Raw genomic sequence first — 20,994 nt, 5'->3', positions numbered from 1 at the left:
ACTGTAAAGTTCGTTAAAAGTAGCCTACTTTATGGCAGATCTAAAAACAGGCTTTTGAAATTTCATCACTTTTTATTTAATATTTCAACAATTTAATGCGTTTTCATAGTGGTGTGTATTAAAGTAAATAGCTCATATTGAAATTTGTAAAAGTCATGATTTAGATTTCGACGTGATAATTGAGGACAATTCCACTGTTTTGGACTAAAATCGGAGTGTATCGGGTTATTTTTACTTGATACCGGCTAAATTGGTCCACGGTTTGGTGATGACGTGAGGGTCGGGGGGGGGAGTCGCGATCAATGAAGCCACGGCAGCGCGGGCGGGGGCGGGGGCGGGGGTGGGGTGGCAGCGTCTCTGGCCGACAGTCGCTTGGCGCATTGCGGACAGTGATAGTGACAGTGTAGTGCGGAGAGAGGCCGGGCCGACCATGGGCATGAAGGGATGGTGCGAGCCAGACCCCGACTCGCCGGTGGAACGGAAGAGTACGCCACCACCCGAGCAGTAGTGTAGCAGTCGTACTAACCTAGTAACCATCGAGCGTCGCGATGCGCCCGCCGCTGCCGCCCCCGAGCCCGCTAGCTGCTGTCACATGAGCGGCGCCGGGCTGTTGGCCGCCGTCAAGACGTTTACACCCCGTCGGCGGCGCCGGGCCAGCGACAAGCGGCGGCTAGAGCTGCCCCAGGGTGTCCCCGATGTGGTTCCTTTCGAGCCGCCCCCGATCACGCCGCCCCCGGCCTTCCTGCCTCCGGGGCACGCCAAGGCGCTCCGTCCAGGTAGTGGCGGCCCTCAGGCGGACTTTGGTCCTCAACACTTCTCTTGCTTTCCATTGCACCAATCTCTATCAGTCTACTTTCTGTTGTTGACCAATTTATCTTTCCATTTATGTTTCCATCATATTGATATAATTTGGTAAAATGTTTTTGGTTTTACTTCTCTCTCTTCATAGTTCTTTGTCTTATACTGTTAATTTTTGTTTGTTTTGATCATAGAAAAGTTTTTCTCGTCCAATTCTTTGTTTGAGAAAACACATATGACCTGTAGTTAAAATGTTTATTTTTTCGTACAAAATCAATTCGTCTATTAGCATTGACCATCCATGTTGAACTTAAGTTGTTTTTCTTCTCTAACTACGCGCCTCGAGTATCTTTTCATTTATTTATATCCGAAAGCCACCCTCATTAGCGTTACAATTGGTGCAGTTTTTTTTTTTTGATAAAACAGTATGTTTCTCCTTTAGGATCTAAGTAAGTAGTATTCGTTTTGTCGTACTACTAAGTATATTGTATCCTAACCTGTTATTTTCTGAATCTTTCATTCCTATTTCTTCCAGCCAAGAGCTGCATTTAGTTATTGCTTGGTCTGTTCAGTTGCTTTAAATTAGTTTGAACAACATTTTGTTGTTGTTAAATTGGACCTTTTTTATATCAAGCACTTTGGTGTGTTTATAATTGTACTGCGGTAAGTTTCTTCAGTCTCTCGCCAGTCGAATCTGTCGTACACAACTGTTGCTCAATGGGCGGGCTCCCGTGTTTGTGTGCCTATCCGATTATCGCTCCTGTACCGCGGTTCGGTGTACGGATCGATCTCGGGGTCAGGGCAGGGATGTAGGATGTGGAACAGTGCTGAACCACCGTCCCTCCCCCGACCACAGACCTCATCACGGGTTTACCTTCACCTTTTGGCAAAGCGAAATATGTTTGCAGTGAGAGGGGGGGGGGTACTTGTGTTGCAGCATGATTAGTTTTATCACTAACAACTGATAACTATTGGATTATGCGAGGCATGACGAGTGAATTTATGTGTTTTACCTTTCGTAGTCATACTGTACGTCAATTGTTTATTTTCCGTAATTTATCAGATTGTTAATTTTGTAGTTCCTCCCCCAAGACTATTTCCCATTGGTTGTGTTTTTCAGAAAATGTCAACAGTTTTTAAAACTGCTTGTCAATAAATGTTGGCTTGTTCACACAGAAATTAAAACATAAAAGTGAGCTATTGGGGCTAATGTATGACCTTATTACGTAAGTGCTATACAAATAGAAAAATGCACCTTGCTAATATTTTGATTCCGTCTGAATATTATTATTGTGTCTTTCATAAAACTCTGCTGTCTGGGGTTTATTTTAAATCCAATTAATAAAAATCTTACCAACAAAATGTTTTGTGCAATAACGCTGAATAAATTGATTTTATTGTTTCAAAAGTTCTATATGTGTAGGTGACATTTTCCCAAATTATCTTGATATGTGGTGTAATTGCACAACTTCCACAAATATATTATTTTAAACTATGTTTGGTTGTACGACCTAATTAAGCACTAAAGAAGATAGACTATACAAAAGCCACAATAAATTTCCTACAATCCAGATGGTGAAGGTAAACTAATATCTACCGAATAGTAGCCTAAAACTATAGTGGGTTTGTTTAGTCTAGAATTCTGCAAAAGTGTAGTAGTATTCATTACATTGCAAAACATTAAATAAAATTGGTATCAGTATTTTTTACGTTTTAGTGACAAGTCCTCCTTAACCGTTTCTGGCTTATGAAGTGTTTGAAATATATAACGTTTTGTTTTTGAAATTGATAAAATCTCTTGGCTGCTTTTATCGAAGTTGTATCTATGAGTATATTACTATACACTATCTGCGGTAACGTTGTGTTTTAAACATAACTAAAATTATAAAATAATGTGTGTTTAGTAGGACTGAAATTATGTGTAAGACGATAAAGAGGCAGTGTACTTTTGAATTGTGTTTTCCTCGTGTCTTAATTGTATTTTATCGATTATTCTCAAAATCGCGTTGTTCATATTGTCTCTAATGTAACGGTGAATTGGGGGGGGGGGGGGGAGGTAGGTAATAAATTCCCACTCGAAGGAGAGGGAAGTATTGTTTAAACCCTGAGTGTTCCAGTAACAGTTATTCTGTTATTGTTAAACAAGTTACAGTGACAGTTGCAGGCAACTGTTGTTGGAGTATGAGTGTAATGCCGTTAGAGTGTCAACCGTTCTCAGAGTATTTCTCTTGTCTTGAATAACAGTCTAAGATCACTTAACAATCGGATCTAGCTTGTAATCACATACCCAGGTTCAATCGTCTTTTAATGAGATTTCTCTGAGAACGTGGATAGGCGGATTTTAAGAATAAACCATTTGATTTTGTCCTCACTCACTGATTTGGTCGTAAGGAGAATTTAAGATTCCAAGGCTTGTTCCGTAATTACGTAAATTACGCAAGGATACTTTGAAATGGTTACATGATCCAGAATACAATAATTGAGATGATTCCTGAAGGATGAATGAGGAAACAGTGTCAAGTGTGAGCTTTTTTGGGGAACGCAACGCCGCGCCGTTGCTCAATCACCGTTGGGTTGCGAGGCGCAAGAAGCCTTGAGTGGGAGTTGGGAAACAAACTAAAGCGTGAACCGTGGTGCGTGGGTCGGGCTTGGTGCCAACCTCTTGGCTCGTTGGGCAACTGTTTTATGTGGTCCTGTTGTGGACCAACGCAACATTGAGAGTGGTCCACAACATGTCAAGTGCTCTGCCCTCGTAGTAGCTGGCGAAAACAAGGCAGTCAGCGTCGGTACATGGTTCATGGATACAATGTGTCCACGGGTAATGTCCGAGGACGATGTTTTGTTCAGCACAACACCGAGAAACGTCTACAGTAGTTGGTCGTATATCGTACTGGCACTCCACATACCTACATCATGCCCCAGTATAATGTCTGAAAAGGGATGTGGCAAATAAATACCCTCCAACACAAGGGGGTATCGAAAGACCCAACAGAAAGTAACGCAGGTCTTAACCGAACAAAATTTTTCCCCGGAATAATGAAAGTTGATAATCTATATCTCAAAATGTTCTTTGTCATGTTTTCTTAGACCAATAGTTATAGTTATAGATAACTAAACAAGCGGGCAGGCATAAGGAAATACGGTCCTTTGACCCTTTAACTACAATTTCAATAGAGTTCTTTCTTAGACCAAGAACCTTCACTAAATGTTAGACCTACGGACTGGTTGGTAGACGAACAAGGAAACCTATTTTCAAAAGGATCTGTCGAATAAATAAAAAAATCGGTTAAGTGGCAAAACAACAAAGTTTAATGTTAAGAATGTGTCTATAACGTACTTTTAACACAGTCAAATAGCCCAAGTTTTTGTCTTTGATTTCAATAACGTGTTCACCGATTCATATTAGTGTTGATATAGAAACCATATGATCTTTTTTTTTTGTTGAACCGCGTTTGACACAAGAGGATATGGGAGTTTGATACTTCTGAGGGTACTGTGTGACATAAGACCCACGCGTTAATCCGATATAGAAGAACTATCTATGCTTATGATATGGTTATTGATTTTGGGTTTGGTGCTATTGAACAGCTTCACATAAACTAACTCTTTATCCTTATTTAAGCATACCAGTCTCTTATAAACCTAATTCTTGCAAAAGACCTATATCTTGCTGTATCCCTTTCTCTTCTATTGGCATTTTAACTTTAAAATGGAACACATTTAAAATCAAAACATTTTATTTATGTCAACTGTTTCATAGCCTAATACTGTATTCACTCAGTCACAACACAACAATTACCTATCGAAATATCAAAATCATGTGCAACTTTTCAAACAATAATGCTCAAAACCATTCGTACACAACAATAACATTTCCGCTTGCATTGTTGTAGGACGATGAGATTGTTTCGCTAATGGCGGCTATAATAAATGATAATCTTTGATTGTATTAGTTACACAGCAGATCAATCATTTATACGGACGTGGTATGCTGACTGAGGTCCGGGGGATTGTTCAGTTAGTTAAGGCCGTCGCTCGGGCTGTGTAACTTTGATTGTTGCTGTTTAAATATTTGCGAACCCCTCACTCAATAGATGGCAGTTCGAGTGCTTTCTTTTGCCGTGGCTCAATTTATAACATTGAATGAGTTATCTCCTGTGTAGCTAATACAATTAAACGTAATACGAGTACGTTGATGACGATATAGGGAAGAGATGACTTGTCCAGGGTCACATTTTATCAACTAGGCTACTAGTGTTTACTTTGTTTTTGTCGTATATTATTTGATTATCTGTTGAAACAACTCTCAAAAGGTGTATGGTTCCAGTACTATTGATGTTTTCCAAGTACATGCAGTTGTGCCCTTGACCTTATCGTAAACGTATTGTGTTATTTTGGCATGTAGTAAGCCTAGTGGTCGTCGCGTAAGCCAGGAAGGTGTAAGGGAAGTTATTGAATTCACATCCGATATTTATGTGTAAACGGGACGTTAAGGTTGTGCATTTGTCAGTATTACATACTCTGACCGCTAGATCGCATGAGCATCATCTGCCTTTCTGCGATAACGCATCCAGGTGACACATTCCCCCTCCCCTCCGAATACCGAGAAATAGTTTTATCTGTGTCCAACCTGTCTTGATCTCTATTTATCTCAATCCTCCTCAATCATCGATGATCTCAGTGTTATAATTTTATGTTCATTTCTATATTGACTTTAATTAACTCGATGCTAAATCCAGGGGGGAAAAGTACGTCGTTGCTTTGGAAAATGTTATCACTCATTGTTATTTACCACTTACTATTTTGGGGTGGTATAATAATGCGCATTTCCGTTACAAAAATACAAGCGCGGTGTTTGTCAAACAACGCGCTTTGCATTCGTTTTTACGATTGCAAAAAACGCGGTTAGAATATAGAATAGAATGTATTTATCTCCATCTTTTGCATTTACATTACATAACAAGATGACAACTTGGAAAAAAATAATAACCCCAATTTGTCAGTATTCGGTGGTTATTTTAGTATAATTTATAATATAGTTACAACTTAAAGTGGTCTTCCGCAATAAAGTAACATTATCTAATAATAATAAAAAATAAGTAGGTAAGAGAAAAATTAATAATTTACACCCATTTTACAGTTACAGCACAGTTGGAGAGAAAAAGATCGAAATGCATACATTAAAGAAATATAACAATTTATAACAAGATAGATTAATAATACTAGATTAGATCATAAGCTAAACAGATAAAGTTAAGAAACAATAGACGGTAAAATACCTAAATCGTCAATATTTTGAGCCAAATTTTAACCTTTATGGAAAACAATTGAAAGCTATCGATTTGTTTTATATTACTATAAGGTTTTTAGATTGAAGCATTTTGGGCTCAAGTATACAAATGTTTTTACAAAAATGATCTGTTTGGTATTACAAAAAAAAAGATTGTATTGGTCTGGGAAGTGAGATGATGAAAGAAAGCGACGTAACTTAATGCTGTTTGGGATGTAACAAGGGGATACCCCGGCGAGTGACGAAGGCGGCATGTTGCCAATGACCGCTAGGAGGACCCAAGAGCTTGACATTGAGGAAGACCTGTTACCGGAGGCCCGGAGGGAGATACGTTGCGTCATCCGTCAGTTGTGTTTGCGTTGCTGTGTGATTGACATTGACGTGAGGTATTCTTGACTCGACGTGCGCTTATATTTAGGTGCATCCGTTTCAACAAAGGACGCCCACTCCGTTTCCGGTTGCATTCCGCAATGAGATGTCAGTCGGTGAAAATACTCCTGTTTCTACTGCAGTTCTACCAGTGCATGGAAACAACGTGTTTTTAGATTTGCAAAATTTTGTAAGGGTTTGAAAATAGTTTTGTAGAATCTCGCTATTATTGTACTATCTGAAATGAAAAAGAAGATACTATAAACTCTTATAGTATTCTGTGATAGGTTCTTTTTATATATATATTTTTTTATTAAATATCCAAGTGAAGCCTATTGCTTGCACCATCTAGAAAGGTGCAGTTGAACCTTCAAACTTATGTGACGTTGGTAAGGGGGAATTTCCAAAGGTCCAAATACCTTCACCTCCTTCTGAAGGATTGGCGTTTTTGGGCCGGTATTTGATTTACAGGTACTTCCATACTGGATTCACCTAGTGCTATTTTGTTAAGTTTCCACTGGCCTTCTACGGAATTTGGATGTATCGAATTCATTGGTTATTTTAAGCTAAACGATAAAAAATAAATACTATAGTTTAAATAGTGTGTGGTGTTGGATCAGTATTCCCTTGTTTGCGACATCTAGCGGTCTCGGCAACTTAACTCATTTGAAGTCTTCAATCAAAAGATCAATCAACAGCCGGCGCGAGAGATAATGTTATAGTTTAGAGACGATGACCGACTTAAATGTTCAATGAAGTGAACTCAATTTGTTCAATCGACGTGAAGGACGGGACAGTTAAGCCTAGTCACAGTTAAGTGAACACTAATGGCTCGTCGATAGAGAGCTATTTCTTACTGGTGCGAAGGATGGGTGTGGGACGATTAAGTGAACTATCAATCGTTGTTGAGTTTTCATAAATTATTTCTTGAACTATTTTATAGTACAGTACGAGTAAAATATCACTGAAGTTGAAATTGGAGTGTTGATTATCTACAACACATGTGCATGGACATGATTATGGGCACTTACATCAGAAACACGACGCGACGTTTCGTGACTGGTATCTGTCCTCTTCTTCAGGACCTTTCATAAATTATTTATAGAAGTATTTTATAGCACAGTACGAGTAAAGTACCATTGAAGTGTAATTGGAGTCGTGGTTAACAACAAAACATGTGCATGGTCATGATTACGGATACTTACGTCATAAACACGAGGTTTCGTGACTGGCATCTGCCCTCTTCTTCAGGAATTTTCATAAGTTATTTCTAGACGTATTTTTTAGTTCAGTACCGAGTAAAGTACCACTGAAGTGTAATTGGAGTGTTGATTATCTACAACACATGTGCATGGACATGATTACGGGCACTTGCGTCAGAAACACGACGTTTCGTGACTGGTATCTGTCCTCTTCTTCAGGCTTTAAATCCTCATACGTGTTCAAACGTGTGGACGAAACGAACTGTTTCTTTATTAAGCTATAATTCTTAGTACTTTGCTTTTTCTCGGAACTAACGTGTGATTGGAATATTATTATCAATGTTTATGCTCATGGGCTGTGGGAAATAAGTAAGAGTGGATTAATAACGTACAAGTATCGTCGTCTAGCTCAATCGAATTACGTTTGTTTAGGACTTGTTTCGATGCCACTAATCACCATCAACTTGTTTGCCTTATAAAGTTGTTGTTTTACTAGCAGACATCGCCAAGTGAATAGAAATACAGCACATACAAATACAAGTACAAAAATAAATTAAAACACTTGACACAGTCAATAAGTAAACAGCACAAAACAAATCACTTAATAAAATAAAGACAGGACTGTCGACAAAAACACGATAGAACAAATTTAAATGTTAAATACTCATTTATACGGATGAAAAACGTTTTAAAACAGGCGTAAAAACTCCACTCATGCCAAATTGTGCTAATTTTATTATTTGATTCACATTTTCGTCCATATATTGCATAATTTTTTTATGTAAACCTGATGCCTTTAAATAAATCCAGTGTGTTCCAGAAATTCAAAATCAATTTGGCATATTTGCCCACGTATTTACTACAACAAATTGAATATTTTTATATACTTAAGATTATTTCCCTATGGTTTTGTCAACTTAAGAAGAAGAGGATGATAGTTCCAACCCTCGAAACCTAGTGCTATGTTTTTGCAAATGTCCGAAATCCAATTATCTTTATATTTCCTAACAATCTGGTCGGGTTTGTTTGTTGAAATTTTGGTTAAACATTTTTTAATGTGACCATTTAATACGTCCCCCTTTGATATCGATTTTACGGTAGGGGTTTTATGAACAATGTTTAATTAAGCATTTTAAGAACTTTAGACTTGGTTTTTTGTGCTCCCTTTCTTACTGTTAGCCTTCCTTACATTTCATAGCCATATAAGCGTGTTTTGGTCTCTTGAAAAGGTTCAATCACAATACATTGTAGCGACTACATTATACATTGTGTCGCTCTTGATTTTGAATGTCTGTAATCATGCTCCTTCAGGTGGGAACTGTGGAGTGGGTCGGGTACGCGAAGGTTAGATTAAACCAATGTACTACATCTGAGGTAGAGAAGGTGTCCATATAAAGCACACGTAAGCAGCTCACTTTCGTGAGAGGCTGTTGTTACTAAAGGTAGAGGTAGAGAAGTGTGTCCATTCAAAGCACTCGTAAGCAGCTAACTTTCGTGAGAGGTTGTTCTTACTAAAGGTAGAGGTAGAGAAGTGTGTCCATTTAAAGCACACGTAAGCAGCTAACTTTCGTGAGAGGCTGTTCTTACTAAAGGTAGAGGTAGAGAAGTGTGTCCATTTAAAGCACACGTAAGCAGCTCACTTTCGTGAGAGGCTGTTCTTACTAAAGGTAGAGGTAGAGAAGTGTGTCCATTTAAAGCACACGTAAGCAGCTCACTTTCGTGAGAGGCTGTTCTCACTAAAGGTTGAGGTAGAGAAGTGTGTCCATTTAAAGCACACATAAGCGGCTCACTTTCGTGAGAGGCTGTTCTCACTAAAGGTAGAGGTAGAGAAGTGTGTCCATTTAAAGCACACGTAAGCAGCTCACTTTCGTGAGAGGCTGTTCTCACTAAAGGTAGAGGTAGAGAAGTGTGTCCATTTAAAGCACACGTAAGCGGCTCACGGTGAGAGGCTGTTGTAACTGGAAGCGAACGATGTTGGCACTGGCGGCTGGGCTCCAGAAGTGGCAGCGGGACAATAACACGTGTGTAGTAGTCATATTGTGTTTTGGCCACAATAGCGAGATGTCGGGCACGGAGCCACCGACCTCACCTTGCCACTTGTGGCCGATCCCTGACGTGGCTCCTATTTACCTACCTCGGCTATCGCTGAACAAGGGCAGGCCGGGATTATGCTGTTACCTTAGAATTTGGTTTTCAGAAGTGAAAACCACTTAGATTTCGTTCTTCTCAATTAATTGTGAGCACTCAGCAGATCTCATCTTGGGTGCTTTAAGTACATAATCGGATCATCGCCCATGGCATTCTGCAGATGACATGCAAATCATCATGATTATTGCTCGACTTTACATATATTGTCAATGCCGAATGTTGAGTTCAGCTCCAGTTCACCTTCCTCTTACATGCAGCATCTGAAATCTGATGCTGTTGCAGACTTAACTTCTGAAATATGAAGTCGTGTTCGTCTGAAGGGATCCAAAAATAGTCAGCGACGAAGAAAGCAGAAGTTTAAAACGAAACCCCCCGCATCGTTTCGACATCAGGGACACCAAGATTACAAAAAGTAGTGCAATCTAGGTGAAGAGGTATTCTCATTGTATCATCAGGTGTACTACTGAGTGCACTACGATGACGATCCCAAAGCCCGGTGGAGCAACCGAGTCTTCTATCCCGACATCAGAGACCCTGACTACAAAAACTTTGCGGAGGGTTTTGTTTTGAGCTTCTTCGTTCTTCTTCGCCGACTATTTTTGGATCCCTTCAGACGAACATGACTTAAATTTCAGGAGTCAAGTCTGCAACAGCATCATATTTCAGATTCTTGCACGTAAGAGGAAGGTGAACTGGAGCTGAACTCAACATTCGGTATTGAATCAACCCTTCCCACCATAGCTGCGTTATTTGTATTGTCAATGGCTATGAACTGACAATATGAAGCACAGAACAGACACAAACTCAGAAGTCTCACTGGAACATTGTTCGCAGCGCCATCCGAGGGCCAAACCTAGGAACTACCAATAGCGGGGCATAGCGTATCATTAGCGAATCGTATTGACGGGCCCTAGTTTTAAGCTCAGCGAGACGCCTGGGCTTGAATTGGTAAGAAGGGTCTATAATAGGCGTTTGAGAAACGGTTCACCATGGCATAGATTGTGTGGCAGTACCTCCCACTAGTTCTTTAAAGATCGTGTAGGAAGGTGAAATTTTGATCTTACACAATCCCTGGAGCTCTAAATCGTATTATGAACTGTGTGTTTAGTCGTTCACTTTTCACCTTGACCTTATCATACGCTGGAGACTATTATACCATCGGTACGTAAGGCTGGAGACATATACCATCGGCACCAAAGGCTGGAGAGTCTTATACCATCGGTACCAAATGCTGGAGACTATTATTATACCATCGGCACAAAAGGCTGAAGAGTCTTATACCATCGGTACCAAATGCTGGAGACTATTATACCATCGGCACAGTTCAAAGAGCGGGAAATTTCACACACAAGTTCATCTTGATGGTGTAAATAACGTTACATTCTGATAATCTTGCAGAATTACTATTATAGCGTAAGCATGTGAATTAAACTTTAAAAATTAAAAATGTAAGTTAGACCTGACCACCCATGCAACTACCGGAAGCAAGAATTTTCAGATGTAATGAGCCTGCTGTATTAAGAAAGAGCCTCTTCTTTTAACATCGTTGTGAACTATATGATTCTCTATTGCAATTGTAGAAGCTACCGCGAAAGCTCTGCACTTCTCTCTGGATGAGAGTACACGATTAACCGATCAGATCGGTGTCTATGGTCTCTCTGGATTCGTTAGGATTTTAGCCTTTTTAGGGCTTCCAGATTGTGTTCAGGTTTAGGGATTATGTCATGAGGGCCAGTTTGATTGTTTTCTCGTTGGTTTAACTTGATCCGATTATTACACTCCCGTACAAGGTCGATATAGTTTGCGGTGTTCCATAGAACCGCGCCTTCCATCCAATGCTCTGTAGTTATATTTATGCCCTGTCAAACTGTACCTGTAATAAACTGATCCACCACACTGTCGTATCGGCAGATATTGATACAAAAAAAAAAACAATTTAAAGATACATAAAAAACCAAGGATACAACAAAGAAGGATGCAAGTTGAGAGTTGAAACTAGCATTTACACTGTCGAGATACGGCCACATACTGTACAGCGGTGTGGTCTAATGAATGAGTTTTGTTTTTCTATTCGTTCGTCCTAAAATGACGAAATAAATATAAAAAAACAACGTCTACACGCAGTTCTTTGAGAGAGACAGTGAAAACTTGACGATTTCCTTTCGGGTGTCTCTGGTTTTCAAACCCGAGAGACGAAACATTTTAGAGATATCACCGCCGCATAGTATAAGTTAAAATGTATAAAAAGATTCTGTCTGTTAAATTATTGCTTTTACTATATCATCTTTGCTGTAACTATTTGTAAAATTTCATTTCTTGCTAGGGTTTGTGTGGCAGAATTTCAACCACACTAAGCGCTATGCATTAAACGTTTGTCAATGACAGCTAGTTGGGACATAAGACATAAGATCAAATTGTTATACGAGTCTCGAAATTTGTTTGTACTCACTTTTAAAACAGCTGCACGTTTAATATGAAATAAAACATTGTAAAAGAAGGGATCGAACTATCCTCGCCCAACGATTAAATAAGAGGTCATCGCAATTGGAATCTCCAAAGTCAAACTTTTGATACGCCACTGTTCCGCATTGATATGATGTGTATGGTGAATAATCTGGATCGAAACAATCGATTATCTTATTACTTCACTGATGTACATTTGCCCGAATCGGGATTCGAACTCGGGTTGCTGTGATGGTAATCTGAGATGTAAGGGACAGCTGTCGTGGACAAGCTGTGTTGGTAGTAAAATAGCAGGTTGGCAACAAGCATTGTTTTATCAACCAAGAGTCGGTAAATGTCAAAGGATGTTGACATTTTACCAACACGAAAAACACAACGTTACCGTGAACTTTCGATGGTATCTATCCCCAACTTCCACCATTATTTGCAAACCTTGATGGAGTATAAAGTTGGTACAATTATATATTTAAAGGAAGCATCCGAGGTAAACACATGGATTTTTCTTTTTTACTTTTGAAGCTGTGGAAGATACCACGTCATATGAGACACATTTTTGAGTTATTTGTTTGAGATGTGTGAAATTCGAAAGCGTTCTTGTTGTGCAAATAGAATAATAAATTAAGAAATATGAGAAATGCCCAGCGTTTACAAATATCATATTATCTAAAAGAATGACTTCTATTGTTTAAAAAGTCCATGTTGGAATGTTGGAATATGCAATGACAGAGGTTGTCAATGGAGTTGTTATATTCCATGTCTTTCTTCTCAATGTTCATTCGTTAGTTTATTAGAATCTCTCGTAAACTCTAATCATATTGGATTATAGAAACGGGTACAAGCAAGCTCGTTGATAAACAAATGTTAAAAAGAATTAAATCCATAAGGTTTTGTTTGCTTAATATTTATTATCAACTTTGATTGATTTGAAAGACAAACTAACTGGATTCCGAATATTTGCCATCCTTGTAGAACACGAAGTTTCGAGGATTGCAACCTGTTCTCTTCTTTAGGTACGCAAAGACAATACACGGGGCTAAGCAAGTATAAATCCACATTTGGAATGAAGTCAACAGAACAGAACAGGTTATAGATGAAAAATTCAAGCATATGCCCAACGTTCATAGCTGTGACGAGAATCACAAACCATGGACTGCACATGCACAATACATGCTATCCGCACCACAACATGTGAGAGACTGACGAAAAATCAATATCATCCTATTCCGTGGCCATCTAAAACAATAAATAAACCGGATGGCGATGGCCAGGAGGAGGAGTAGGAGGAGGAGGAGGAGGAAACAAAAGCCTCCGGATCTACGGTTTGGGTCTGCATCCCAGAATCACTGTGTGTTCAAATGTTATTGGACGTTTTCTTTGATTGATCAAAATTTGTTGGATTTCATAGTTCTGATAGTGTTTTGTAACAATTATTTCTTGGACACTTTAGTTAATCAAGTTGGTTATAAGCAAGAGCAGTTCATAGTATTGGTCGCTAATTTTAATGTAAACTCGGCAATGTGATCTCTATGATTGGGCCTTCCAGATTTTGACACCTTCACTTTAATTATACACGCTTTTGTGTAGGAACGGTTAGGCTGTCAGGTTTGTCGAAGTGGCAACTCATTTTTCTTGGCTGGGAAGACCAGCCATGGCGCGAGCGTTAGCGTTGCACGGCACCAGTGGGGTTCCACCAACACGTGGTGGTGATGTGTTTCGTTGGCCCAGGGCTCACGACCGCAGAAATGTGTTAGTCACCGTTGTTGGCGGCGAGCCGCCGGTGTCGCCTTGGAGAGGCCGCTCACCATCTCTACTGCGCCCGCCGCGCATCTCCTCACGGCCGAGCTCGACTGTAATTCTAATCTTGAATTTTTTGGGTCCGTCCAGAGGTATATCATCAATGACATTTACTGACACGTTAATTCAAAAATAACATGACATCGCATATTTTAAAATCAGCACGACTCTGCTGAATTTGTTTTTGTCATAAATGAATTCCTATAGATAGTTCCGTATAAAATGTCACAACTTGTCACCCGAAATACCATCTTAGAATTTTTCAACAATTAACAGTGAAACGCGCCTGCATAATTACTGCCGTCTATTTGATCGACATTTTCGTAAACACATGAATACGAGATGGGAATTGTTAACGTTCGACAGCCTATCTAAAACAAGTCTTTCGCTTTAAAAAATAGTCATGCCTTACAGTGGTTATTACGGAGTCAGTAAAACAAAATCAACACCGTGATGGAAACTTTAGTTGAAATGGTAACTCCTTTGCTTGGTGGTCGTGGGAAATTCAGAATTACAGAGGCAAAATGTTTTAATCACATGAATATTTTATTGAACGAGTATATTATCAGAAAAACAACATTTCTTTACCAAAGTGAATGAGAAATCCCTCAATGGTAGGAACAAGTAGAAACGAGTATTGTGTGGTCCAGATAAATCTGTTAAATAATTAATTTAATTGTAGTTTGTAATTAATTTGAAAACAAACACTCCAAGAATACACTTTTTTATTTTTGTGAGTGCTTTCGTGTTCAAGGAACACATCATCAGACTCACATAACTGAATAAAGGTGGTTACAATAATATTGTTTTTTATTCTCTTTTAAGCCTCTGCCCTTAGGCTATGCTGGCTTGTTGAAATAACTGTGGCTATTTATTCCTCTCATGATTGGACCTCCCCGGGATTTGGACACGTGATTTCTCAGTTGGAGAACCGTACAACTGTATCCACTAGTCTACGGAGGAGGACTTACAGTAATAATATAAACAATTTTGTACTTAAATAAAAACACATGTCATTATAAAATACAAGGAGATAGTATTATATAACAGGAAATTATGTCCATGTATATGTAAAAAAGTTAGTATTTAATTAGATCCAAATAAATTAATGGCGAATTTTGAAAAGGACTAGGTTCATTATTTACTTGATTATTCTGTTTCTTCTTTATAAAAATTGTTTCATATACATCGAGAAATTTTTTACTCTTGACAACAATTTTTGCATTTGAAAAAGAGTGTCCAGTTTGAAGAATATGTTTTGCCGTGGCCGATTTTACTCTCTTTGTTAACTTTCTAAGAATGTATTGTAGCTTATAGTTTTAATTACACTGCAAGTAATAAATGCTTATTGAAGTGTAGTGATCCTTCCTCTTCTGACTTCTAACAGTGCTCACCCAACCAAACTGTGTTCTGTTGACATGCACTAACAAAGGTAGCCCCTACCAGACTATACGCTAGAAGTAACCTTCCCTTGTCCTGTTGCAGAGTTGAAGAAGGACAAATGTGAGCTGGTCGGTAGCGGCGGCGTGGGCGTGGGGGTGAATGGGGGATGTGTGTCGCCCAGTGGGGAGCCCCCGCCGGCCCCGTCGCTGGCCCCCCCAGACTCCAAGCCTGAGAGACCCTCCTCGCTGGGTCCCGGCAAGCTGACACGACGGCTGCTATGTTACCACAACGATCACTACACCTCCTCGCCCACCAGACCTCACCCGGACTCTCAAGGTAAGGTCCCACCATCCTCAATCTCTAGTTTCAACCCTGATAAGGATACCTAGTCAGTTCGTTTTAAATTTGATATATTTACTACGGCACTTGGTGTAAAATTCCAATGAAATGGAAGTGTTCGCGTTTCCTTCAAGAGTCAATGTGCAAAAACTCAAATTATAAATGAAAACACATTCTTCACGTCACATTTAAAAGGTCATTTCAAAACTTCTCAAAAGTTATCCGGAAGGAGTATTTAAGCATGGGTTTCAATTACGATGGAAAGCATGGTCATTTACAAAAGGTATTTTCAGAACGGCTCAAAGTCAACCTGAAGAATTATTGAAATAAGTGTCTCAATTGTGACAAAAAGCAAGTTCATCACATGGTTGAAAGGTAATTTCAAAACACCTCAGATTCAACCGGAACGATTATTTAAATAAGGGTCTCAATTACAATAGAAAGCGTGGTCCTTCACATGATTCAGAGGTATTTTCAGGTATTTTCAAAACGGCTCAAAGGCAACCTGAAGGATTATCCAAATAAGTGTCTTAATTGTGATAAAAATCATGTTCATCGCATGTTTGAAGGGTAGTTTAAAAAACGGCTCAAAGACAACCTGAAGAATTATTTAAATAAGAGTATTAGTTACAATAGAGAGCTTGGTCCTTCACAAGTGGTATATACAAAATGGCTCAAAGTCAACGCGAAGGAATATATAAGTAAGAGTCAATTACGATAAAAAGCATGGCCCTTCACGAGAGGAATTTTCAAAACGGCTCAGTCAACCTGAAGGAATATTTAAATAAGGGTATAAATTACGATAGAAAGAATAGTCCTTCACAAGTTTTAGAGGTATATTCAAAACTGTTCAAAGACAGCCTGAAGGATTATATAAATAAGGGTCTCAATTACAATAGAAGAAAGCATAATCCTACACATGTTTGAGAGGTATTGTCAAAACGGTTCAAAGTCAACCTGAAGGATTAATTAAATAAGGGTCTCAATTACAATAGAAGAAAGCATAATCCTACACATGTTTGAGAGGTATTGTCGAAACGGTTCAAAGTCAACCTGAAGGATTAATTAAATAAGGGTCTCAATTACGATAGAAGAAAGCATAATCCTACAGATGTTTGAGAGGTATTGTCGAAACGGTTCAAAGTCAACCTGAAGGATTAATTAAATAAGGGTCTCAATTACAATAGAAGAAAGCATAATCCTACACATGTTTGAGAGGTATTGTCGAAACGGTTCAAAGTCAACCTGAAGGATTAATTAAATAAGGGTCTCAATTACGATAGAGAGTCCTTCACATGTTTGAGAGGTTATTGCGGAGCGTAATTTCTTTTGTCGATTTCAGCAAAGATAAACAGTTTGTTAGTAGTTATTGTTAGTTTACTTGAGTGCTCAGAACTTTTATAATAGCCAGTATATACATTTCTTCAATCAAGATTAATTCACAAAAAGTACTTTTTCCGCCTGGACTTTAGCGAACTCGAAACCTCAGAAACCTTTTCTGTTCGATGTTGTCATGCTGGTTAAATCACCATAACATCACTTTTATTATCGCACATCCTCTCGGATTGTCTTAAACAGTTGAAAATCAAAATGTTTGTAGTATATTGTATCCTTTGGCAAATTAAGTAAAAATATAGTTTTCTTTATTGTGATGGCAACTTATGGAAGTTAAATAGTAATACTTTGTAAGAAATGTATTTTAAGGAGTGTTAACATGTTATGAGAGATCCTGACTGTTGTGTGTTGTCAGTGCACGAGGGCGGATCCCCTCGACTGTGCACGCCGCCGCCAGGGCCTGGTCCGGAGCCTCCGCTGACTCTGTCGGAGCTGCCGGAGCCCCCGATCCCCGTCTCGGAGATCGGTCCAATTCCCCCGCCGCCCATGTTCAGCAGCCAACCTTCTGGTATGCCCCTGGGCATCGGGCTACACAGCGCCGTGCCTCTCGATCTCTCTGCCATCAACTATGGACACGATGGTGAGTTTTAAACCCAGTGGAATTTTTAACCCAAGAATAAAATGAATGCCACGGCATCAAGTCAAGATTCTTTAAGATTTTAAATCTATTTAACACATGAAGATATTTACTTTCCCCAGATTCTTGGTTGTTTTCGCTTAATTTTGTAGTAGTTTTTGTACAACAACATGGTGTTATTCTTCTTGTACGCATGTACTCAAATGTACTCAATTCGGTCTCTCATAAGAACTAAGTGACGTCTTTACATTGGACAGTTGTAGGGGGAGGAAGGGTGATTGTGTGGTTAATGGGGGTTGGATGATAGAATACTTCCCCCATGTCTAAAATTAAAACAAATCTTCATATAACAGCAATATAACTTGTGTAAAGCAATTAATTGTATTACTTTGAATGAGATCTATCCAATTTATTCAAATTTATATTTATTGCATAACCCCGATGTGGTGTGCTCCTCAATCATACTCCCCCCCCCCAAAGCTAAATCTTAGTAAACACTGCATTGATTGGATTGCTGTATTTGATATTAATCAGAAAATAGTGTTAGGTTTCTATACAGATAAACTCTGCAGTTATTTAAAGTAACAGGTATAAATAGACTGATAACATCTTCTGTAACTGACTTCATACTGGTATATAACTCAAGGTATCTTATTTCAAAAATACTAGAAGTAAAATTTGATTTGTAAACTGGTTTTCCTTGTCCATACATTTTTTCATTGAAATTCTGTTTCATGTATTGTAGAAAACATTTTAAATTATTGTCTTAACAAACTTGATTACTTTACTACTTAATTTTAAAACAAACACTCCCATAATTATTTTATTTTTTTTTTTTATTTTTGTGAGGCCTGTATTGTTCAAGGAACATATCATCAGACCCACATAATTGAAATAACAGTGGTTAAATTAATAATTAAAAATTTAGTACTTAAAATCACATTTCATTAAAAATACAAGGAGATAAAATTTTAAATACCAGGAAGTATGTCCACTGTATATGTAAACAATTGATACTTAATTAGGTTAAAGGCAGTACCAGTGAAAGGCCCAGGTTCATTATTTACTCAATCATTTTGGTTCTTCTGTATGAAAATCGTTTTGTAAACATTAAGGATTTTTGATTACCTTAGTTCAAATTACTTGTATGCTTTAAACCCTCCGAGTGGTGAAAGACGCTGCAGCGTCTATTAACGCAAGCCTCTCTTGTTCCGGTATTTCCGATGTTATGCAGCGACTTAAACGCTATATATTAGGTATGGTTAGAAAGACCAGATTCCAAACTTTAATTTGATATAGTATTCAGATATGCTGGCACTAATGGAACTCTTACAAACGGTTCATCCACCTACTGTACAACCTCCTGGACCAAGTGTAGATCTTCCTCACGGGATTGCTTATTTACCAGATTTTGTGCAGTGTGTGGACACACCAAAAAAGGGGGTAAAAGTCACTTCTGGTGCCCAGCTTGTAGGGGTTCATAGGGAGTGTTTCCCTTACTTGGAACATTACTGGAGGCCTCTCAAACCAGGAAGAATGAGGTTGGCTCTAAAACTGATTAAAATGCAGTAAAAAACGTGTACATAAAAGTTTCGATCAGCAACTAGTGCGTTGTTTTTAGGAATAATACATGCAAACGATACATATTTTTGTTCAGAATTAAATTATAAACAAAATGGTTATTTTGGATTTGTGTCAAAAAATTAAATTTAGGAACATTTACTCAGCCTAACATAAAACAAAAAAATTTGAATTTTTATTTTTAGAACTCAACCCATTGGTTTTTTACACCAATTCAAGGTAAGTGTTTCATATTATTACCATTCTATTCTGTGTGTTATGTAGTTTAAATCGATGTATGATAATATGTCATTCTTATATAATATACAGGATTTTATATAAATTTTCTTTTGCGAACATACAAAATCAGTAAAAATATCCCGCCACTTGGAGAAAAAAAGCACCGTCACTCGGAGGGTTAAATAAACTTTTTGCTGATTTATTGCATAATAGATTTAGAAAAAAATTATCTTAGAATGAGAAAACGGCATCACACATTATGGAACACTTTTTAATGGTATTTATATGTAGTGACGTTAGTTTTAATCAAATAAAATGTACAATTTGTTACTTTAAGGAAAGACATTTACTCAGAATGTACCAAAAAGTATAAAGTTGACATTATATTCAGATGGTAAGAGCATACCTCATCATACTATGGAGTTGTTGGTGCTATATTTGTGTGTGATGCTGTCACTGTGTTATTTGTCTAAAACGAGCCAAATCAGACAGATATATTGCCAAAGTCATTCTATTTCAGGAATTTATATTAGGATATGAAAAATAGGATATGATGTGCATAGTATTAGATTAAACTTTGACTCTTGTCGCACAACTTAATCAAAACAAACAAAAAATTGTTATTCCAATTTTAGGTATAAGTGTTTTTCTAAGATAAACTGTTTATTATAAAACAGATATTTTATGATTATCATCAAATTTCTTCTTGTTTCTAGCTCAGAACATTAACACAATAGAAATATTGAAATATTTCCCTTCTGGTTTTCATGAAATTTAACATTAAAAATTTTTAAAATGTCTACCATTGTGAAACAGGTGAAAAAAATATGTTTAATTTAAAATGAATTGTACTTGTGACTGTAGCGTAAATTTTATATAAGATTTAAAGAATAAAAACACATACTTACAAAAATTAAGTGAAGTAGGACCTGCGTTGTTGGAAGGAACTTTTTGATGTTTTGTGTAAGAAATCATCTCCTTGTCTTTGTAATATTATCATAACTATCTAATGTTTAAAAAAATCATTGTGTATAAATATAAAAGATGAATTAATAAATAAATTTATTTAGTAAGAGTATCACACTTGCCTTTCTTCCAAGTTATAAAAAGAGACAAAGGAGAATGGTGTAAATATAGAGTACAACATGCTATGACTGAGTAGAAAATAGATAGGCTTGTTCGATTTGTTTGCAGAATTTACTGTTGTAGAATATTCTTTCCTGAAGTATTTATTCCTTTTTATCCCACCAGCCTTGGATATGACATCCTTGACCGGGTTTTGCCGCCATATTCTTGAATCGAATCGTATAATCCCATAGTATATACCTTAATTTTTATGCACTCTAATCGAAGAATATTCTCGATATCGACAAAAAGGAGAATTTTCTTCTTTTTATTCACACCACCCATTATAATAAAATTTCAGGAAGTCTAAT

General features: G+C 37.9%; 1 protein-coding gene across 6 annotated transcripts in view; it reads left to right on the top strand.

The window, feature by feature from the left end:
* Positions 1–20,994, top strand: part of LOC124367798 (phosphatase and actin regulator 4B) — a 514,259-nt gene that overhangs the window by 469,452 nt on the left and 23,813 nt on the right. For 5 of the 6 annotated variants that reach the window (XM_046824917.1, XM_046824919.1, XM_046824914.1 and 2 more), the window contains 2 exons: positions 15,550–15,783; positions 17,537–17,761. In XM_046824917.1, coding sequence (XP_046680873.1) covers positions 15,550–15,783; positions 17,537–17,761 — 459 coding nt within the window. Of the gene's footprint in view, positions 1–503; positions 777–15,549; positions 15,784–17,536; positions 17,762–20,994 lie in introns of those variants that run through there. The other variant, XM_046824920.1, reaches the window with a different exon arrangement.

The sequence above is a fragment of the Homalodisca vitripennis genome, chromosome 8 (assembly GCF_021130785.1).
Source record: "Homalodisca vitripennis isolate AUS2020 chromosome 8, UT_GWSS_2.1, whole genome shotgun sequence".
Lineage (NCBI taxonomy): Eukaryota > Metazoa > Arthropoda > Insecta > Hemiptera > Cicadellidae > Homalodisca > Homalodisca vitripennis.
Note: the sequence above shows the minus strand (reverse complement) of the source record. Positions and strands in the feature narration are given on the sequence as shown.